We start from the raw sequence: 23,803 nt of genomic DNA, 5'->3' as shown, positions 1-23,803 counted from the left end.
CAAAATGCTGATTAAAAAGTATTGCTATGGAGACAGGGCAGGGAGAGAACCTAGTAAAGACTGTGTGTATTTAAAAACTGTGGATAGAAATGAGACAGAACTATTTTGAAACACAGGGATTTATAATATGACTGTATGTATTAAAAGTAAGGCATTTAATATCTTTTATGAACCCTGTTTGAAAAGCTGTAGGTTCCAGCAATGTGTAAACAAACTGAAGCTGAAGGATTGTTTGCAAGTGAGGCTGAATGATAACTGGTCTCTAGTCCACAAAAAGATACTGTTGGCCAACAACAGGATAATTGTTCATCAGTTAGCCAAACAGCTTCATCCAAGAGCAAGAGGGAGCAAGACTAATTCAGAGCAGGAGAAAAATCAGCAAATCTGCAGCCACCAAAAACTCTCATTTCTCTGCAGTAAGCCACTTTAAACCAGAAGAAGACCAGATTATCTTTCCTTCAGCTGATGCTGCAAGCTGTGATTTTTAATTGGATAAGTCAGAGACATTTCAGAAGCCACACTGTGCCTCTTACAAAGCAGAAAAGCATTCAGAAAAAGGAAAGTTGAGAAGAAACGTGCACGTCAGCAAGAATCAACCACCAGATCCTGCAAAGATGATAGAACTGCTTTCGGTACAGAAACCTGGTCAATGCCTTTCTGTCAGCATGGTCTCAAAATCATGCAATTTGGGGATTTTGCATATGCGTTTTAAAAAAACTTCCTTACCTCCTCCTATTTTTTTTTGGGGGTGGGGGGGGGGAAGGTGGTTGAGTCCAGAACAATGACGAATAATCTTAAAATCAGAACTTAAGTAGTCAGTAGCAGTCAAGAAGTTGAGAATTTTCAGTTCTGCTTCCACTATGGGATAAAGAGGTCTTTGAATATCCATGTGCTCATTAGTGGTTACCGATGTAGAACCAGAGCTGGTGTTTAAATATAGCCAAAAGGCTTTATACAAAACTCTTAAATTAACTAATCACCAATGCTGGAAAATTTGTAAGCATCAATGAGAGTTTATGAAAATGGAGTTGAGGCTGAGACAAGATCAGCCATGATCATATAACATGGCAGAGGAAGCTCAAGGGGCTGAAATGTCTACTCCTGTCTCTTATGTTCTTATGAATTACAATCAGAATTGTCCTACAAATTAAAAGTTTCAATAGTACACTTTGTACTTCTCAATTATTTAAATAAAGAGCTTCCTAACTTAGTGATAATTATGCTAATTAAATAACAAATGTTGTTTTTAAAAGTCAACCTGTCCAAACATGTCATGATGCATTCTGGAGCAGGTAAGACTTGAACCAGGTCCTCTGGCCCAGATGTGGGGACACTACCAGTGAGCCACAAAAATATTTCCATACGGTATTTGTGTTAAGCTCAGTTTATACCATACAACAAAAATCTTTGTTGCTCTGTGTAGCTCAGTTTCAAACAGAGACAAAGTAAAATTTCCAAAATTTTAACTACTATATAATGTCTCTCATTCAGATTTAAGTGTACATCAAATGAAGCACAGTTTAGGACAGATACAAGATAAAATGACATCAAAACTTTTAACTAGTATACCCGCAAAAACATATAAAAAAGTCCAAGTCTTTCTGATTTTAAACTTAAGACATAAGCAAAAGCATAACATTCTATAATAGTCACTTTGGCATGCATATCCTTCACATGTTATCACCGTAAAGTTATTTTTCTCGGACTCTCTTTTCTAGACTGTACTTAACATTCTGTCACAGAAGTACAACTTAGCCTCAAGATATTGGTATAACTTGCAATAACAAAGATATGGAGCTACATTTAGCTGACGCATCTTGTCTGGACAACTGGATAACCTAAATTTCCAAAACCTCATACATGGCCAAGTAACACATGGCCATTGTTTTCTTGGACATGATTAGAGATTTTGATGATTGTCATGACAACAGATCATAACCCCACACTATTTAGAGATATTGAACTTTTAAGAACTTCTTTTATAAAAAGAACAACACACAAGCCAAACAAAACGGTGAGAATTTAAATTCAGTGGCTATCTGCGTAGATGCCCCTGCGTCCTGACAATAATCATACAATGTTGCACTAAAGAGAATCAAAGGAACTTCAGACAGTGATACTTCGAAGGGAGAGGTGAAATTTGAAAAAGTGAACTGTGATCTCCTATGGGTTGAGTCCCAGACTATGGACAAGATAACTGTCCGAAAGAAAGGCAGATTCTGGCCACTTCCATGAATGCACAGAAAGGAACTTAAACAAAACAACTGTGACTCCTGGCCTCTTGTGCGCTAGAAAGTTGGTGTGCTAACTTAAATTCAAGTTCCATCGTGCTAAAGTGTGCTGTGAAAAGTCACAGCTAAGAATTGCAATCGGACACCCTAAACATGCGGGTAAAGAGGAACAATCTCTCACTGATCGCTGAAAACAAGTCAACAGCAAAATTAATGGAAAATCAACAAATTTCTTTCAGTTAACTGAAGAACCAAGAATCCCCACATGAACAGGAAGGGTTTAGAAGGATATGAGCCAAATGCTGGTAAATGGGACTAGATTAATTCAGGATATCTGGTTGGCATGGACAAGTTGGACCGAAAGGTCTGTTTCCATGCTGTACATCTCTAACCGTTCAACTGCCAAAGTCAGCGCTACCAGAATTAAGTCACCTTAATAGCTTCAACATTTCACAATTTGTCACAAATAAGCCAAAGATTGATATGTAATCTTTTTAAAATCTTACTTCTTGGGCTTACATCTCATTTTTAATCCGTATATGTCACATCTTACTTTATTTCCACATGTTTCAATACCTCAAACTCACTTCTTTTAACTCAAGAAAGCCTGGTTCAATTGGCTCCTTTCCAAAAAACAGGACAAATTTCTATTTTGGCTGGGAAAAGGTATCCACAAGGTAAGGGACTCTTCTTACAATCAACCTTGTTGTGTCCCACTGCGGGAGGTTGAGTAAAGAACAGGACCCAGTTCGCTCCTCCTCACCTGAAAGCATAACCATTTAGGGCATCCTATCCAAAACTATAAAGAATTGGGAACTCTCACCTAGGGACCGATCGTAACATGACACATTTCCTTATTTCTACATTTTAAGATCTTCAACTCTTGTTTGTCAGATAACAACACCCATCTTAGCAAAAAGACAACTTTTTAAAAACAAACAAAACTGAACTGCATTAAATAGAATTGCACTGTGCAAGTCAACTATATGCTGCAAGAAAATGAGCCAGCGGTAAACTCACAAAAAACATTCTTGAAATGTTTATGGCAGCAGATCAATTAATGATCCTCCCATCTTTGATTAGATTTGACTTTGTTAAAATATTCCAGAAACTGACTTTAAGGTCATGGAAATTCAGAAGAAAAATAGCCTAACTGGCTTTCAAAGATTTGTGTAAAAATCTTATTCCACAACAAAAAGCAACAATGGCTATAGCTTCAGTTTAAAGGCCCTTACCTGCAACCTTGTCACGGATGAGTTTGGCAGATTCCACCTCGCCTATACTACCGAAAAGGCTTCGTAGCTCATCCTGTGTCATGTTCTGAGGCAGGTAGTTGACAATTAAGTTGGTTCTGATATTGTCATCCCCGTGATCCTTGCATTCCTCAGCCATGAGCTCAAGATCTGCTTGGTAACCGTTACTGTAGCAAGATTGGCCGTTTGACATTTCAAAAAGAGCTCACCTGTGTAAAAGAAAAGCATGCAAACGTATCACATTGCCTGTTTCCCAGACAATCTACAAACCAACACTCTTAGAATCAGTGAATAGGAGGAACCGCGAACAACAGTGGAATGGTGCGTAACAAGCCTTCGATCAAGTATGTGTTGAACTTAATTTAAATTACAGTAAATCCTCTGTATCTGAGAGATCACGACTCGCGAATTCGCCTAGCTGCACCAAAAAGTAACAAAATTCTAACATCCGCAGGCAAAACTTGCATATCTGCAATTTTTAACCTGAACTCTGCACTTGTGAATTTTACCATTAGCGGGGGCTCTCAGGAATGGAACTCTCACGCATACAGAGGAATGCATTTTCTATTCAACCTGTTGAGATGTTATTATACGCCTCTGGAACAGGTGGGGCTCAAACTCAGATCTCCTGGTGATGTCAGAACTCTCTTTTTCTGTAGTTGAAATGGCAAGAAGAACAAAATAAGCATACTATGTACATTTGAACTGTGGTGAAAAACAAAACTGTACCACAACTAAATTTCAGTCTTCCAAAGCCAAGTGGCTGGGAACTCATTTTGACTACAGCTGTTGTTCTCAACATTTTACATCATCTGTACCACCAAGTATTGTGTTAAAAAACTCTGGTCCCATCATGATTAAAACAAAACCTTAGCTTCTCCAAGGAGTACATCTTGTAACAAAATGCATTTTAGCATTATATTAACTATTAATTAAAATTACTACACGTCCAACTCCTTTCAGGATAGTCTGAAGGCTTACTGCTTTTTCCTTGCAAACAGTCCACAACAGTTCCCATCCACCACTAGCCCCTTTGCCTGGCTGAGCTCTTGCTTATTTTGAAGAACTTCTCCTTTAAGTCATAGAGAGGCCATTCAACCATCATGCCTACAATGGCTCTTCAAATGAGCATGATTATGTGGTGCCACTCTCCTGCTTTTCTCCCATACCTTTGCACTCTAATGCTATCCAAATAATCATCAAATACGGTCTTCGATGCACCAATTGCGCCTGCCTACACTACATTTCCAGGCACTGCATTCCATACCCTGATTACTCCCTGTCCAAATAAGTTTTTTTTTCCTCACATCATCCTTGCTTTTGCACATCACTTTAAATCTGTAACCTTTTATTCTTGTTCCTTTTATGAGCAGGAACAGCTGCTCCTTATCTACTCTATCCAGCCTGCTCTAGACTTTGAAAACATCTATCAAATCTCTCCTCAGCCTCCTTCTCTCCAAAGATAACAGCCCAACTACTTCAATTTATCCTCATAAATGAAATACTTCATTCCAGGAATGATCCTTGTAAAATCACTTCTGCACTCTTTCCAATTCATTCATATATTTCCTATAATGTGGTGCCTGCAACTGTGCGCAATATCCCAACTGAGGTCTAACAAGTTTTTTATACAAGCTCAACATCACCTCCTTGCTCTTCAACCCTATTAATAAGACCAAGGACACCGAATGCTTTTGCCAACTGCTCTCTCCACCCTTTCTGCTATCTCCTCTGCGTTCATCCATCCACTTATTTTAATCCTTATTTTGTTTTGTCTTTCAATGTGCTTCCTACCAAAGTGCATTACCTGACACTTCTCTGCATTGATGCGGAGGTGCCGGTGTTGGACTGGAGTGGACAAGGTCAGAAATCACATGACACCAGGTTATAATCCAACAGGTTTATTTGAAAACACAAGCTTTCTGAGCCTCGGTCCTCCTTCAGGCGTTAGTGAGAGGAGTAGTATCAGACACAGAATTCATAAGTAAAAGATCAAAGGTTCACACCATTGATGAGGATGTACTGAACAAATCGAAGATGCTATGAAATCTTTAATCAGTTAGAAGGTATTAACTGATTAATATGTATATTTAAGAACATAAGAACTAGGAGCAGGAGTAGGCCGTCCAGCCCTTCGAGCCTGCTCCGCCATTGAATAAGATCATGGCTGATCTTTTCGTGGACTCAGATCCACTTACCCGCATTCTCACCGTATCCCTTAATTCCTTTATTGTTCAAAAAAAAACTAACTTATCTTTAAAAACGTTTACTGAAGTAGCATCAACTACTTCACTGGGCAAGGAATTCCATAGATTAACAACCCTCTGGGTGAAGAAGTTCCTTCTCAATTCAGTCCTAACTTCCTGAATTCCTTTCAAGTCATGGTCCTGAGAGAACTAGAGGTTTTATCAGTGTAAAGAAGAGGTAACATTTTAGGTCAGACAATGCATGTTAGGTGTGAGGCCTTGTTTAGAATTGGTTTGTGTTTAAGTTTGGAGTCAGACTGGTTTTATTTCTCAAGTGGGAATTTATAAAATACCATATTGATTGTCTATAAAGTGTGTGCTTTTTGAACAAAATAAAATGTATCTGCAAATACAAATTCGGGGACTTACATATACATATTAATCAATTAAAACCTTCTAACTGATTAAAGATTTAACAGCATTTTCAGTTTGTTTAGTACATCCTCATCAATAGTGTGAACCTTTGATCTTTTACTTATAAATTCTGTGTCTGATACTACCTCTCTCACTAAGACTTGGAGGAGGACTGAGGCTCCGAAAGCTTGTGTTTTCAAATAAACCTGTTGGACTATAACCTGGTGTTGTGTGATTTCTGACCACCTTTGCATTGAACTTCATTTGCCACCTATCTGCCCACTTCATCAACCTGTCAATGTCCTACTGGAGTTCTACACAGTCCTCCTCACAGTTTACAATTCTTCCAAGTTTCATGTCAACTGCAACCTTTGAAATTAATATCTGCAGATCAAGATCCAGATCATTAATATATATTAGGAAAAGCAAGGGTCTCTGGAGAACTCCACTACAAACCTGCCTCCACTCTGAAAAATATCCATTGACCAGGTTTCCTATTGCTCAGCCAATTTTACATCTACTTTGCTACTGTCTCTCTTTTATACCATGACATACAAGTTCTGTCTCAATTCTGTTGCATGGCACAGTATCAAACATTTTCTGGAAATCCATGTATATCACATTAATAGCATTAACCTCCGAGCCTTTTTGTTATTTCTACAAAACTCCAACTAGTCAAACACAATTTCCCCTTTAGAATTCCATGCTGACTCTTCCCAGTCAACCAACCTTTTTCCAAGTAACTAATTCCATCCCGAATAATTGCTTCTAGAGGCTTTCCCATTATTGAGGTTAAACTGTTGCTGGGATTATTCTTGCAATCCTTCTTGAACAAGTCTCACTTTATTCAAGTCAAATGTGTGGCTTTGGGTCCCAGTTATAGGGTATGCAGAACATTCCTAATTCCAATTCTACTTGGGGTCCCACCCACAACTCTTTCTCCAATATCTTAAAGATTATATCGCATGCTGGCTCCTGGTCTTGTCCAGAGTTGTAAAAATCAGTTTTGACTTTTTTCCAGCTTAATCTGGCCCATTGACTCCTTCCTGCCCTCCCATGAGTTCCATTCCCCCACATCCTCCTACCCTGTTCCTTTCCTTGCCCAGCCCATTGATACACATGCATGTAATTGCTGGGAATAGAGTGCATGTTCTGTGTGTCAGCAAATACTGTCTTTACTGATGCTTCTTTCAATCGAGTCTACTGTATTTGCTGCACACAATATAGTCATTTTACATCAGCAAGATCCAACATAGGACTGGGTAAACACTTTGCAGAACACCTCCACCTTATCCGAAGAATAACCCCAACTTCCCAGTTGTTTGCCATCTCAATAAACCATCTTGCTCCCAGGATAACATTTCTCACCTGAGCCTGAACAGTGTTTCAATGAAGCTCAATGCAAGCTGGAGGAGCAATGTCTCATTTTCCACTTAGGCACTTTACAACTTCTAGGACTCAACATTCAGTTCCACAACTACAGGGCACAACCTCAGCCCTCCATTTTTATTACACACTTGTCCACCCTGGCCTTGTCTGATTGACTTTACTCTGAGAGATATTTTCTCTTCTTCATACCTATTTGCTCACATTTATTTTACACAGTTAGTACTCCTTTACCACCGATCGTATTCCCTTGTCTTTTGTTCTGGGGACACTCAACATCTGTTCCACTTGCTCCCCCTCTGTCAACATTAAAAAAAATTCCCTTTTCCCAGCCCCTTTCAATTCTGAAGAATTACAATATCAGAATCAAAATGTCATTTCTGTATCTGTCCCCACAGATGCCGCCAGACACGCTGAGTTTCTCCAGCACTTCCGGTTATATTTCAGATTTAGTAACTCAAGACCAGGCAACTGCGAGGCACTGTGCGACACCAACAGCAGCAGAACTGTACTCCAGCACAAGCTGCAACCTCATGGCCTGGCATATCCCCCAGTCAACCATCACCATCAAGCCAGGGGATCAACTCCTGATTCAATGCAGTGTGCAGGAGGGCATGCCAGGAGCAGCACCAGACATATCTAAACATGTGATGACAACCTGGTGAAGCTACCAAACAGGACTACTTGGACGCCAAACAGCACAAGTAGTTAATGACAGTCAGAATGAACTGATCCCACAGCCACCAGATCAGATCTGAACTCTGCAGTCCTGCCACATCCAGTTGTGAATGGTGGTGGAGAATTAAACAACTTACTGGGTGAGGTAGCTCTACTAATATCCCCATTTTCAATGATGAGAGAACCCAACACACCAGTGCAAAAGATAAGGGTGCTATGAATGCTTCAATCTTCAGCCAGAATTGCCAAGTGAAAGATCCATCACTGTCTCCTCTGATGGTGCCCAGCATCACGAATGCCAGTCTTCAGCCAGTTTGATTCAGTCCACGTGATATCAAGAAATAGTTGGAAGTACTGGATAATGCAAAGGCTATGGACCCTGACAACATTCCAACAATAGTACTGAAGAGTTGTGCTCCTGAACGTGCCTCTCCCCTAGCCAAGCTCTTCCAGTACAGCTACAACACTGGCATCTAGCCGACCATTTGGAAACTATCTTACGTCCTCTACAGAAAAAGCAGGACAAAAACCAAACTGGCCAACTACTGCCCGATCAGTCTACTCTTAAGCATGAGTAAAGTGATGGAAGGTGTCATCAACAGTATTATTAAGCAGCACCTGCTCGCTGATGCCCAATTTAGGTTCCACCAACGCCACTCAGCTCCTGACCTCATTACTATCTTCAAATATGGACAAAAGAGATGAATTCCACAGGTGAGGCAAGAATGACAGCCCTTGACATCAAGGCTGCTTTTGACTGAGTGTGGCATCAAGGAGCCTTAGTAAAACTGGAATCAACAGGTTACAGGGGCAAACTCTCTGCTCATTGGAAGAGGAAAACTGTTATGGTTGCTGGAAGTCAGTCATCTCAGTGCCAGAACATCTTTGCAGGAATTCAGGGTACTGTCCGAGGCCCAAACATCTTCTACCTGCTTCAAATGACTTTCCCTCCATCATTAGGTCATAAGTGGAGAGTTTGCCGATGATTGCACAATGTTCGGCACTGTTCACGACTCCTCAAATATGAAGCAGTCCATGTTCAAGTGCAACAAGATCTGAACAAAATCCAGGCTTAGGCTAGCAAGTAGTAACATTTTCACCACACAAATGCCAAGCAAAGACCATTTTTTAAAAAGTCATTCACGGGATGAGGGCATCACTGGCCAGGCAGCATTTGTTGCCCATCCCTAATTGCCCAGAGGGCAGTTAAGAGTCAACCACATTGCTGTGGGTCTGGAGTCACATGTAGGCCAGACCAGGTAAGGATGGCAGTTTCTTTGCCTAAAGGACATTAGTGAACCAGATGGGTTTTTCTGACAATCGACAATGGATTCACGGTCATTAGATTGTTAATTCCAGATATTTATTGAATTCAAATTCCACCATCTGCCGTGGTGGGATTCGAACCCAGGTCCCCAGAACATTATCTGGGTCTCTGGATTAACAGTCCAGTAATAATACCACTGGGCCAACGCTTCCCCCTCTTATTGGACCATGTCCAATAAGAGACAATTTAGACACTGTCCCTTGACATTCAATGGTGTTATCATCACTGAGTTCCCCAATATCAATATTCTTGGGGTTACTACTGTCCAGATACTCAATTGGACTTGCCACATAAACAAAGTGGCTACGTGAGCACGTCAGAAGCTAGAAATACAGTGGCAAGTAACTCACCTCCTGACTCCCTAGAGTCTGTCTATCATCTACAACGCACAAGTCAGGAGCATGATGGAATACTCCCCACTTGTTGGATAGGTGCAGCTCTAACCACACTCAAGAAGCTTGACACCATCCATGATAAAGCAGCATGCTTGATTGGTACCACATCCACAAACATTCATTCCCTCTACCACTGATGCTCAGTAGCAGCAGTGTGTACTATCTGTAAGAGGCACTGCAGAAATTAATCAAAAATCCTTAGACAGCACCTTCCAAACCCATGACCACTTCCACCTAGAAGGATTAGGGCAGCAGGTACATGGGAACATCACCACTTGCAAGTTTTCCTCCAAGCCACTCACCACCCTGACTTGGTAGTATATTGCTGTTCCTTTAGTGTCACTGGATCAATTAAAAAAAAAACTTTCCTAACAGCATTGTGGGTCAACCTACAGCATGTGGACTGCAGCAGTTTAAGAAGCCACCACCTTCTCAAGGACAACTAGAGATGGGCAATAAAATATTGACCAGTCAGCAAAGCTCAGTCCCACAAATGAATAAATAATTTCCAAAATCTGCAGCATTCCTTGCATTATTTTACATTGTACAGCCTATATATTAGTGAGATACTGTTGGTAATGCTGGTATTTGAAAGCATCATCTAAGGTTATCATAGTTGTAACATCATAACAGATAAAGGTCGATTACCCTTACCACATCCTCTACATAAAAAACATCTTTCTTTCTCGTACCATCAAGTCATAGTATCAATTTAATATTGAACATACAGGGAAATTGGTCAAGAGTATCAATGCATGCATTGCATTTATTGGAAGCAATACAAAGAGTAATCCTTACTGAGAGTGAAATAGCAAAATAATTCAGTTCTTTAAGTTTTAAGTGACTAAATCCTTCTGAAAACAATGTTATTTCTCCTATTGCTAAAAATATCTACCCAGTACATTGGTTGGAAATTCAAAAAGTTCAAAAGATGCAAGGAAAAGGTCTTGTTTATAATTTCACCAGAAACACCATGATTCCACTCAACATAATAAGTCATCTGAAGTCCAGTTTGTACAAAACCCAAGTCTGTACTTACTGTACTTTGAGAAATGACAAATTACAAGGTCAGTCAAATCCTAGTAACTAAATTTGAATTCCTCTCTATTCTACATGTCTAAATATTCGGTATTAGCAATAAATAAATGAAGGAGCTGGATCACCACAAAATGAAAAAGGGAGCAGAAAACACCGTCAGAATCAAAAGGAATAAACCTAAATTTAAATATAACATTGGTTTACTTTGTTCATCACTGCTGCTTTTCACTACTGCACTTTCCCTTCAGCCCACAAGGAATTTCTTGACTTTTCTGCAATAATTCTACTCAAAACCTGAAAAAAGGCAGGCTACTGCAGGGTAAGACACTTTTCATAGTTCTTCCATCCTTAAACTTACATTTTTCTGCCAGCTTAAATGGAAGGGTCACCGAGGCAAAGAGACAGACACTGATCAAAAGCCATGAGACCTATCTCATAATTTACTTCAGCTAAGGTGAATATGACGAATACGTCAGTTGGGTGAGATGAAAGCACTTGCAAGTTCAAAATTTGGAGCACTGCACTTCTGAACCCTGTTTTCTCCCTCATCTTCTGGCTGCAGTTTTGACTAGGCTATTACAGTTATGATGGCAGGCATGCTCGTGGTATCAACATTATACAATGACTTAGTTAAGTCTGCAAATGCCACACTATGGTATGGAGCTCTTTAAATCTCATCTCCCCAATTGTTTCACCCACAATCAGCCAACTGGGGACATTGAGAAAACGTACTCATGGATACAATAGCTGAAGTCTCTATTTACAACAGTGAATGTCTTAAATAGCTAAACTCAGATGACATAAAATGGATTGTGTAGCACTAAAATATATCCACCTGACAAATGGCATGGTTGATTTAAATATTACTTGTATATCCAACAAGTTCGGCTATGAGTTTTAATTTCTTGGAGCGCAACATCTGTTATATTATACTTCCATTGTGGTAATATAATTGCTTCTCCCATTTAATTGCACATCCAGCTTCCTTTCTTTCTCGTAGTTTTGACTTTAATAACTTACTTTGAGCTCCTGTTCTGCAGCAATTTGATTCTTAAAGTAGCTGCACAAAACCAAACAATGAAGTACAGTATATTGCACAAAATTCAAAACTTATGTATTTCAAAGTGATGAGCAAGTTCTTTATTGTTTTTCTTTTGAAACATGACATATAAGTATTGCTTTTAGGAAAACGTATCACAAAGTTAAGATAAGCACACAGTGGTTAAATATATCAGAGTAGCTTCTGAAGAGGAACATTGCCATGGTCTTGGGCTGACAAATGGCATGGAACATTTGTGCCAAACAAATGCCAGGCTATGACCATCGCCAATAAGAGACAATCTAACCATCGGCCCTTAGCATTCAACCGTGTTATCATCACTGAAACCCCCACTGTCAACATCCTGGTGGTTATCATTGGCCAGAAACTCAAGTGTAGTCACCACATAAGAACAGTGGTTACAAGAACAGGTCAGAGGGTAGGAAAACTGCAATGACTAACACACCTCCTGACCCCCCCAAAGCCTGTCCATCATCTACATGGCTCAAATCAGGATTGTGATGGAATACTGCCCACTTGCCTGGAAGAGTGCCGCCCCAACAACATTCAAGAAGTTTGACACCATCTAGGACAAAGCAGCCCACTTGATTTACATTACATCCACAAGAATCCATTCCCTCCACCACTGACGCTCAGTAGTAGCAGTATGTATTATCTACAGGATGCACTGCAGCAATTCACCAAAGATCCTCAGACTACACCTTGCAAACCCATGACCACTTTCATCTGCAAGGGTGGCAGATACATGGGAACACCATCACTTGCAAGTTCCTCTCCAAGCCACTCACTATCCTGACTTGGAAATATATCGCTGTTCCTTCACTGTCGCTGGGTCAAAATCCTGGAATTCCCTCCCTAATGGTACTGTGGCTCAACATACAGCAGGTGGACTGCAGCGGTTCAAGAAGGCAGTTCACCACCACCTTCTCAAGGGGAACTAGGGATGGACAATAAAAATGCTGGCCAGGCAGCGACCCCTACATCCCACAAATGACTAAATTTAAAAAAAGAATATTTTAATAGATCTGGATCTTATAAATTATGTGCATCCGCAAGGTCACAGAAACAACATTTTGTTACATGTACGCACAAGTCATTAAGTGGCAGGACAGGTCAAGACTATGATTAATTAAGCCTACAGTATCCTAGACTGTGTTAATAGAGCCATAGAGTTTGACAGCAAGGAGGTTATATTGAACTTGTTCAGCCTCAGTTGGGGTAATGCATCCAATTTTGGGCACCATTATTAACATTAAGAAAAGATTTGAGAAGTAAGGACTGTTTTCCTTGGAGATGAGAAAGTAGAGAGGAGATGTGATAGAGATATGGAAAAACCATCTGCACTAGGACAGAATTAGGCACAGATTTAAAGCACTCAGTAAAAGAAGCAAATGCAATAGCAGAGAAAATGTTTTCATGTAGCAAGTGGTTTGGATCTGGAACACACTGTCAGAGAATATGTTGGAGGCAACTTTAATTAAACATTTGAAAAAGATCTAAATTTTTACTTGAAAAAGAACAATATGCAGGATTATGGAAAAAAGCAGCAAAACAACACTAACTGCATGTTCATTTGGACAGCCAGTGCAGACAGGAGAGACAAATTGCTACCTTCTGCACTGTAATAACCCATTGATTGCGTACTATTCAAGTAAAAAAATACTCTAATACCTTTTTTGAAAGCTCACATATACACCACACTTCAATAGCAAAACTTGATCAAATATCACCTGAATGCCTCTGGTCTCCAAACACATACCACTACTGCCTTCTCTGATCTAGAATGGCAACATGTTTGCAACAGATTGCATTTCAAATCTTTGTCCTGATATTCCATTTTATTTTAATTGTTACCACTTATTGACACACTCCAACTCTTCGCATTGATGCTACATTCTCTTTATATTATTGTACCTCTTCTTTCTGCCCCATAAATCATCTTTAATATTTTCAAGGTGGAACTGTACAAATGCAAATTGATTGCACTCTCCACGCCTTTAAAAATACAAACAACTTTGGTATTAATATTCTACATAATTTAAAAGCCACCAAATGCATCAAAGGGTAGGCCCACAATCAGAAATTATACTTGACCACTTCAACATGGTTTTACTCAACCCCACCTCACAAAAATGTTTTGATGCTGTGTAGTATGTTATTTAATCACAATCATTGCCATGCATTGTCTTTGCCAGAAATAAAATTAAATGAAACAAATATTAAGTAATTCAGTAAGTCACACCAGTGGATTGGTCAACATTCTACAACGTTCTGAGGAAGGGTCACTGGACCCGAAACGTTAAGTCTGATTTTTTCCTTCACAGATGCTGCCAGACCTGCTGTGCTTTTCCAACAACTTTGTTTTTAATTCTACACTCAACCACTACTTTAGCCATTACTGTCATTTCAGTTTATGGAATCTTGTTATATTTTGAAAAAAGCTCTCATTGAACACATTGTTCTTTACAATAATTGCTTTGTACTGTTATCCTCTGGAGAAGTTGTTTAGAAATGCGCTGAGTTACAAACACCAACTTTAAATCTTTGATGCTTTCAGTTCTGAGGAAACTGCAAAAGGGAGTCCAAAACCAGACGGCGTAGGTTTAAGATGAGAGGGGAAAGATATAAAAGGGACTTACGGGACAGTTTTTTCATGCAAAGGGTGGTGCATGTATGGAATGAGGTGCCAGAGCAAGTGGTGGAGGCTGGTACAATTACAACATTTCAAAGGCATCCAGATGGGTACATGAATATGAAAGGTTTAGAGCGATATGGGCCAAATGCTGGCAAATGGGACTAGATCAGTTTAGACTATCTCGCTGGCCTGAATGAGTTGAACCGAAGGATCTGTTCCTGTGCTGTATGACTCTGAGTCAAAGTAAACACTAATCTAGATCAATGATATTATTGAATCAGGCAATCTGAGTTACACAAGGGAAAAAGTGGTGTCGTATTGCTGTTGAATCTTCAACATTTCAAAGCAGCTTTCTATCAAAAAAATTATTTGCACATAAGTGACTCCTGGGAAGAACAAATGTGATTAACTGTGTTATTGTCATTTAGATTTGTGAACTGGGTAGCTGCAAATAAAGGTGAAACCTTAAAAAGAACAAGAAACAGGCACAGAGATAGTAGGAACTGCAGATGCTGCAGAATCTGAGATAACAACGTGTAGAGCTGGATGAACACAGCAGGCCAAGCAGCATCAGAGGAGCAGGAAGGCTGACGTTTCGGGCCTAGACCCTTCTTCAGAAATTTCTGAAGAAGGGTCCCCCGCGAAACGTCAGCCTTCCTGCTCCTCTGATGCTGCTTGGCCTGCTGTGTTCATCCAGCTCTACACGTTGTTATCTCAGAAACAGGCATAGCATGCTTTAACTACCTTCACTTGGTAAGCCAACCGTATCTGCATATTCATTCAAGTGTGCAAAGCATTTGCAATCAATTGATAATTTACCCGAAATAGAATTTGGTGAATAAAGAACTGCTAGAAAAAAAAAGATATTTATGGGATGAAGAGGGAAGGCAGTCATTTGGAAATTTAAGTTTATGTAATGGACGTGTGGGTTTTAGGCAAATGTTTAATAAGCGTTTTTGAAAAGATATTACTAACATTGAGGTCATAAATATAGCTTATATTTCAGTTCAGTTGAAAGACTTATTTTTGCTTTTAATACCTGCTCAAAAGGGCTTTGTTCAATGAAGTGATTGGAGGTTGTTGGGTACAAAAGCCCGGGCGCAAAGCGCATTGTTCTATCAAATGCATCGTCCCCATTCCACCATCCACCTTTTTCCCTCACTGGGCTGAAGCCGCCGGGACACTAAAACCCCATCCACCGGGGACCTCCACCCTCCTCTTCTGTTTCCATCTTACAACCGTCGCTCTTATTTAAAAGGGCCTACGCCACCGGTTTACATCCCCGATCTCGAATTAGGATTTCCCTTTCCCTACCACTAGAAAGCCCACTAGTCTCCATCGCATTTTCTTCACAATAGGCATAATAAAACTCCCGGCCTTCCGTCCCTCACTCCATCTCTTGGCCTTTCTAACCAGCAGTGCTCGGCCTGGGGGTGACCAATCTCTCCAAAGCCGAGGCCTAACTTCCAGAAGCACAGGCCCCCGTGCCGCATGGCCTGGGCCTGTTTCCCAGTTCACGTCGAGTTCTTATATATTATTTTTCTTATTCGACAAGTTCACACTCACTCTGTCTGAGCCCCGTACTCGGTACGGGGTGAGAGTGCCGGCAGCGCTGATGTCTTTCCGGGACTCGAGCTGAGGTAGGGGAGAAGCCCAGGCCGAGCGCAGAGGCGGAAAAAAAAATCCGTTAAAATCAAACAAAGTCAACCCCGCGCGCCGCCAGCAAGCGAAGCACCACCCCCTCCTACTCCATTGGACAATCTGTTTATCCATCACGCCCGCGCCGCCCCGATTTCTCCAAGTCCATTGGTTATGACGAACGTCAGTTATAGCGCCCGCCGTCACTGGCAATTCCTATTGGCCCAAAGGGTAGAGGCGTGCGGCGAACCTTGTTGTGGCGTTTCCTTCTAGTCGGGAAAGAGGCGATTCACGAAAACCTGGATCATTTGTCAATCAAATTGTTTAAACCCGCTATTTGGAAGTTAGGAGTGTTGCGGTTCAATCTTACTGAAGTAAGTATTAATATGGCCATGTGTTGACAACCAGATAGAAATATCACTGAAATTGCCTCAACTTTCTTCGCCATGTTGTAGAATTTTTTTTTAATGAATGTAAGCCAACGCAGTTCTGAAAAAAGAGTCAGCCTTACCGGACTTCAAATGTTAACTCTACTTCTATCGCCAGAAGTTCACGGTTGCTGAGTTTCTCCGCCATTCTCTTTCACCTCTTTTAGTAAATTGAAATTAGGCGTGAGTTTTTAAATGTTTTACTATGCTCTGCAGGTAGCCTGCGCGCTTAGCCTGCGATTGCTATTCATTCAAAGTTGTTATTCATTTATTTTTAATGTTTGGAAGTGCTATCTGAGAGATAATAATCCCTAACATCCATCTCTAATCTGTAAACCAATGATTTCTTGACACGTTTCAAAGTTGATAAGTATAAAGCTTTCTGAACTGCACGTTCGATTTGGGCAATTATCTATGTTCCTTCCAGAAGCTCGTTGTAGATAACTGATGCCAACCTGAGCGTTTTGTTTTAATTTCAGATTTTGGGCGACCCAAGTGTTTTAAGACCACTCATACATATATTTGTATTTTGAGTTTAGCTTTTGAGAAGAGTTCTCCAAGGGTTTCTCGTACTTCATTTACTTTATTAAAACTTTGTATCTGTAGCTTCTTATTAATTTATAAATTCCTAACTGTATTTAGTGATAATTGTCGATGTAAACCCGTAACGCATGTGCATTTCTCTTTCGGCGAGGTCACCATTTTGGTGGGACGCTGTTAAGAGTACCCGTTGGTATCGAAAATACAACCACAAGAATTCATGGTGATTTAACGAAAAGCCGATACATTCTTGAAAATAGTGGCAGACTGGGTGTAAAGTCGCATAGTAGTAAGACTGTGTAACTACAGCATAATAAGCGCATACATTGATTGAACAAAAACAAAGTTTAACGTTTCGGGTCCGGTGTTCTGAGAAAGGGTCTCCAGACCCGAAATGTTAACTCTGATTGTTTCTTCACAGATGCTGCCAGACCTGCTGAGCTTTTCCAGCAGCTTCTGGTTTTGTTCCTGACTTACAGCATCGGTAGTTCTTTCGGTTTTTATATGCTGATCTCATTATCAGCCTGGATGTAGTAATATATAATGGGTTTGGTGAAAACAAAAGAGTAGTTTTGTCTGGCAACAGTTGTGCAGATCATTTCAATAGTGCATTGTATTGAATGTTGCTTAGATGATCCTTGGTAGAGAGGTATGTTTTTTTTAATATAGCTTTAAAAATGCTGAGAGGCTGTACATCTCAGAAGCAAAGATTCAGGCAAGTTGTATTTAAATTCAATCTGTAGCTAAAGTTGGAGCTCAGGATTTCACTAGAAGTGATACATAGTTTTTCTAATATATGCATATGACATCACTGCTTTTGTATGTTACATTAAGGATGGAAATCTGGAAGAAACAATTCCAATTTATTTATTGACTTTACTATATTACAATGGTAACCACTCTCCAAACAGCAATTTAATTTGTAGAACATTAAGTTTGTGAACAGTACTACATAATATGCACGCTTTAATTCTCTTTCACTACTTCAGAATGCCTTATAATTAACTATGTACTTTTTGAAATTTAGAACTGTTGTAATGTAGAACAAATACTTAGTGAGAAGATGGGCAGCGAATTGAAGGTTTCCTATCCTGTATTCTCCCCATATACATTATGTTGTGGGTGTGCCATTTGTGAATCCTTAATTTACATTTGTACATAATGTGGAAGTGTTTGGAATCATTACTATAATATAACTTTTCAGGATGATTCTCCATTGCAGCTGGTTCAATGTAGAACAAGCGGCATCCCATTTGAATGTAAAAGTCCTGAAGCCACCTCCATGTTACTAATGGAAACAGTAAAAGATGCTGCCTATTGCACCACATCTTCAACCTTGGAGATGGAATGCAGCTTGGATACATTTGGTCAAGGCCAGGTGAATCTGTCCATTGCAGGGTAAACTTTCTGTTTGTGTCAGATGGATGGCCAGATCCACTGACATCAAGTTGGTGTTCTTTTCTGACCATTACATCCTACTGGCTGACTATCATCTACAGAAAGACCAAAGAGGTGGTAAAGGGAAATGGAAACTGTGAACATGAGTCTGATGACTCCAAAAATTGAGAAACTTTAAAGGGATTTGGAGTATGGTGGAAAGCAATCAATGTGACCATCTCATTTTCGAAGGTGTTCAAAAGTCCAGAGAGGAACAGGGAAATTCCAGGAAAGCATGCAGAAAATACTCCAGCTGCAGCCAATCGGGGTCAGTATTATGGAGGATCTCCAAAAACGTCAGCAAGCCTTGCACTTTACCTCCGAGACCTCTAAAATAATCTGGCCCAGAGGCTGCTGAATGAGAAAATAAACAATATAGGCAAAAGGAAGGATTGATATGAGGGGAAAATAAACAGTATAGGTTTTCTGTAATTGCACTTTACATACCAACAGTTAGAAGATGTACCAACTGCTAGAAGACAAGAACATGTAACAAGATGGGATAATATCATGTATTAGTTTGAATCTGATTGGATAATATAGTCATGTGTACTAACTTGGAATGTAAATCATGTAAACAATTGGATAGAGATATGAGTGAAAAAATATGTAATCTTTTGATTCAAATCTTTCTAACAATAAAAATAGTATAGAAACTTTATTGCAAAAGCAACAATTTGAGCTGTATGCCAGTTCTGGATATGTATATCTCCCATGGAAGAATAAACGTTTAAACAAAGCAACTGAGTCTCTTCTGGGCTAAGAGGAGATAAAGGGTTAAATGCACACTTTCATTGCTCTGTGGAAAAGAATGAGACATACTCGTGAATCTTCTTTGAGGATACTGTATATAGGGGGAGCTCTGTGATCAGCAGCCTGAAGGAAGAAGACTTGGTAAAGTTATTATAGTTTGCCATTTTGAGGAAACCCTTTTGTGCTAATCTTTATGATGTGAAGCTCACGGACAAGTCTTGGTATGCAGGAGAGGTTGGACAATCTGTCAACTGATTAAAGCACTAAAGCCCTTTTTAATGCAGAGTAAAACTCCTGGAAGTGTTGGCTGACTGTCCAACCTGTATTTGTCTCTGAGGCATTCTGGAATTGTACGATTGGTATACTCCTGCCTGACAACATGTTGAATCCATGAGGAAAGGTGTCATCACTTCCTCTACAAGTGGGATGGGGAGAGGAGAAAATTAGGAATTGATGACATCTCTCAGCTCCATATGGACCACGAAGTTCTTGCCCGAAATGTCCTCAATGGTAGAATAGCCAATGAAAGGCTGAGTGTTTCACCAGCTACGAAGGTGGAAGAAGGTTGCTTTAGTAAGTTGAGACCAGGGATGTTATGTTTGAGTTAGACAAAACTTTGGTTAGGCCATAGCTGGAGTATAGTGTGCTGTTTTGGCCATCACACTATAGGAAGGATGTGATTTCACTGGAAGGGATGCAGAGAGGATTGACCAGGATGTTGGGTGGGACGGAATATTTCAGCTATGAAGAGAGGCTGGATAAGCTCAGGTTTTTTCCTTTGGAGCAGAGAAGGTTGAGGGGTGCCTGATGGTGGACAAGGTGAGTAGAGAGCAGCTATTCTTTTAGTTGAAGGGTTAAGAATGAGAGAGCACACTTTTATGGTGGTAGAATAGAATAGAAACCCTACAGTGTGGAAACAGGCCATTTCAGCTCAACAAGTCCACACCGTCTCTCTGAAGAGTATCCCACCCAGACCCATTCCCCTAATTTCCTGTATCTAACCCGCCTAACTTAAATATCCCTGGGCGCTATGGGAAATTTCGCATTAGTTAGGAGGTTTAGAGGAGATTTAAGGAAAATCTTTGTCAGCCAGAGTTTAGGGTGGTGGGGGGAGAGGGAAGGTGGGGTGGGGGAGAGAGGGAAGGGGATGGCTGAAGTGGGAAACCTCACAACCTTTAAAAAATCTGTTACAACGTTTCAAGTGTTCATCCACATTCGAGATTATGGGCCTCGTGTGGGAAAGTGGGTCAAGTGAAGGTGTAGTATATTTTTGGTGGTATACCAACTCAATTGCTTGAAGGACCTCTTTATTGTATGATTCATGCACCTGTCACTTTTGCCAATTCTTGTACATAGTCTCCTGGATTCACTGCCCTGACCCATTGTAATTTTCCATTGTTGCAGGACTTAGAAAATTGACCCTGGTGGAAGTCTTTTTATGACTTTTCTTAACAATAGTACTTTAGGGCACTGTCATTACCCTTGTGATCTTAATGGGTTGATGGTCAGATTTTGGTGACCTGTTGAACTGTGATGACCAAGGTCAACTTACTAATACAAACTTCTTTCATTATTGCAATTAGTGAGAGACACAGCCTTCCTTTGGCTGTTCTACTGTTGAGGACATTTTGGGCTGCACTTCCTCTGGCACCCCAATCTGGCTCCTTCTGGGAGCACAGAGCCCAATGGCATCAATCATCAAATGGCCACATTTTGAAACAATTTTACACCCCAATGAACAGTGTGATTTTGTTTTTGAGGTCTTAAGGTAGGGATGCAAATTGATATTTTTACATGGGCTTCCCCAAGGTATTGAATAAGTCTCCACAAAAGAGACTTCTCAAAAATGAAAGTCGATTGGTTTGTATTAGAAATTGGATATGGTGAGTAAGGATACTAATAATATTTTGAAGTTGGTTAGATGTAATTAGTGGTGTTTGACTGGAATCTTTACAGGAATGTCAGTTCTTCATTGTTCATAAATGATTTTAAGGAATAAAGAACTGTTCATCTGAATTATCTGATGGTCCAATAACTAACTGCAAAGAATGGTTGATTGAACTGCCTACTCACCTCATCTATCAACTACTGATGTTTGAAAAAAAAACTGAGAGAACATCTTAGTTGGACCTAAGAAAGATGGATGGCTATTTTCTCATTGTTCAGAAGAGGAAAGTGTGGATGAGGAGAAAGAGATTTATGGATGTAGGGATTGTAATGAGGTCAGCCAGCTAGACCTCATAGAATGAGTTGCCTGATTGGGGCTGTTAAACTGTTAAATTAGGGATACCTGAGTGATATTTATAAGTTGAATGCGAGCCCCTAAATGCCTAAATTACTGAGATGCAGTTGTATTTTCGAAGGCTATGCATTTATATATAAAAGGGTGATTGGTGATGGGATGCTGGCCTTTGAAGAGCTATTTCAATGGGTCCAGCCACAGGAACTACTTAAAAACAGGTGGACAAATAGTATTTTTTTTTCTAATTAGTCACAGCTGAACAGAGGTCTAGTTAAGCCTCATCTGGATCACTACATTCAGTTCTGGGCACTACGCCTCCATGATATATTAACCTTGAATGTTAGATTTATGGATTCACAAGGACACCAGAACTGAAAGGGTTAAATTGAGGATAGTCTGCATAGATCAGCCTTGTGTGTCCTTGAGTATGGATGTTTAAAGGCTACCATAATTGAAATGTTTAGGGTAAATCAGTGGAGTTGGAAGGATAAAAAGAAGATAGAAATGATATCTCTGGTCGTGAAATGCAGAACATAACCTAGAGCATCCACTGCAATTCCGGGGTTATGAATTTCACAGATTCACGAGAGAAGTAATTTTTTCTGGTCTATGTTTTAAATTTGCTATCCCTTTATCCTAAAATTATGACCTTTTCTTCCAGATTGTACCACATGTGGAAACACCTTTTCTACATTTACTTTGTCAATCCCCTTTAGAAGCTTATACCTCAGTTAGATCTCCCCTCATCCTTCTAAACTCCAGAGTATATGCCCATATGATCAGTCTGTCTTCATAGTACAAACACTTCATCCCCAGAATTGATGTAGTGAACCTCTTCTGAACTGCCTCCAATGCAACTACATCCCTCCTCATGTAAAAGGACCAAAATTGAATACAATACTCCAGGTGCTGTCTCGCTAACCTTGTACAGTTGAGCAAACATTTTACTTTTTCTTCTACTCCCTTAGTAATAAAAGCCGAAATTCCATTTGCCTTCCTTATCGCCTGTTGTACCTGCATCTTCATTTTCTGGGATTCATGCACAAGTACACTTGGATCCCTCTGCACTTGAAGTACTCTGAAATTTCTCTCTCTGTTTAGCTAAATCACTTTTCTATTTCTCTAATCAAAATAGGTAATCTTATTTATCCATGTTAAACTTCATCTGCTAAATTTTGACCCATTATCTAACCTATCCATTTCCACTTGTAAAATTCTTATTACTTCATTGCAACTTATTTCCCACTTTTAGTGTCATCTACAAATTTCACTCTAGTACTTTGTTTCCCTGCACCTAAGTCATTAATATATATTGTAAATAGTTGTGTCCTAAGGATCAAAATCTGTGCATCCCACTAGAGACATCTTGCAAATCAGAAAAAGGCTGATGTATCCTTTTAATAAAATCTGGAAAAACTGCAGATGCTGTAAATCAGAAACAAAAATAGAGATTGCAGTAAAAGCTTAGCAGGTTTGGCCAAATCTGTGAAGAGAAATCTGAGTTAACATTTCGGGTCGATGACTGTTCCTCAGCACCGTATCCTGTGTTGGTTAGCCAATCCTCTATCCAAGCTAATAAATTACTCAGCCTCATGTGATCCTATCTCATGGATTAAACTTTTGTGCAGCACCTTTATCAATGCCTTCTGGAAGTCCAGATATTCTATACTTACAAGATTCCTATTATCTATCTTGCTTGTTAAATCAACAAAGAACTGTAGCAAATTAGTCAAACAGAATTTACCCTAAATAAAATCATGCTGACTCTTGATTGCATTTTGACTTTCCAAATGTTGTTATTCATCTTTAAAATACCCTGTTATTAATTAATGGATTGTAACAATTTCCAAAAGGCGCATGTTTAATTAACTAGTTTATAGTTTCCTGCTTTCTGTCTGTCTCCCTTTTCAAACAAGGGCATTATATTTGCATTTTCCAACCCACTGGAACCTTTACTGCATTCAGGGAATTTTGGAATATCATAAACAATGGATCCACTGTTTCTGCTACCACTTCATTTAAGACCTTAGGATGTAGGCCATCAGGCCCTGTGGAGGAGATAGTAGGAACTGCAGATGCTGGAGAATCTGAGATAACAAGGTGTAGAGCTGGATGAACACAGCAGGCCAAGCAGCATCAGAGGAGCAGGAAGGCTGACGTTT

General features: G+C 39.9%; 1 protein-coding gene and 1 long non-coding RNA gene across 3 annotated transcripts in view; one reads left to right on the top strand and one right to left on the bottom strand.

Annotated features, from left to right (window-relative positions):
- Positions 1–16,327, bottom strand: part of LOC109911363 (ELAV-like protein 1) — a 32,317-nt gene extending 15,990 nt beyond the window's left edge. The window contains exons 1-2 of one of the 2 annotated variants that reach the window (XM_020510657.2): positions 16,170–16,327; positions 3,467–3,693 (exon numbers count right to left, since the gene is read on the bottom strand). In XM_020510657.2, the coding sequence (XP_020366246.1) occupies positions 3,467–3,677 (211 nt within the window). In that variant the 5' untranslated portion in view covers positions 3,678–3,693; positions 16,170–16,327. The remainder of the gene's footprint in view (positions 1–3,466; positions 3,694–16,169) is intronic. The other variant, XM_048614105.1, reaches the window with a different exon arrangement.
- A 98-nt stretch (positions 16,328–16,425) lies between these two features.
- Positions 16,426–23,803, top strand: part of LOC125486526 — a 21,885-nt gene continuing 14,507 nt past the window's right edge. Inside the window, exon 1 of the long non-coding RNA XR_007265182.1 lies at positions 16,426–16,615. This is a non-coding gene — a long non-coding RNA (uncharacterized LOC125486526). The remainder of the gene's footprint in view (positions 16,616–23,803) is intronic.

Source organism: Rhincodon typus, chromosome 29, assembly GCF_021869965.1.
Source record: "Rhincodon typus isolate 14 chromosome 29, sRhiTyp1.1, whole genome shotgun sequence".
Taxonomy (NCBI): Eukaryota; Metazoa; Chordata; class Chondrichthyes; order Orectolobiformes; family Rhincodontidae; genus Rhincodon; species Rhincodon typus.
The sequence above is the reverse complement of the archived record's forward strand: the minus strand, read 5'-3'. Positions and strand labels throughout refer to the sequence as shown.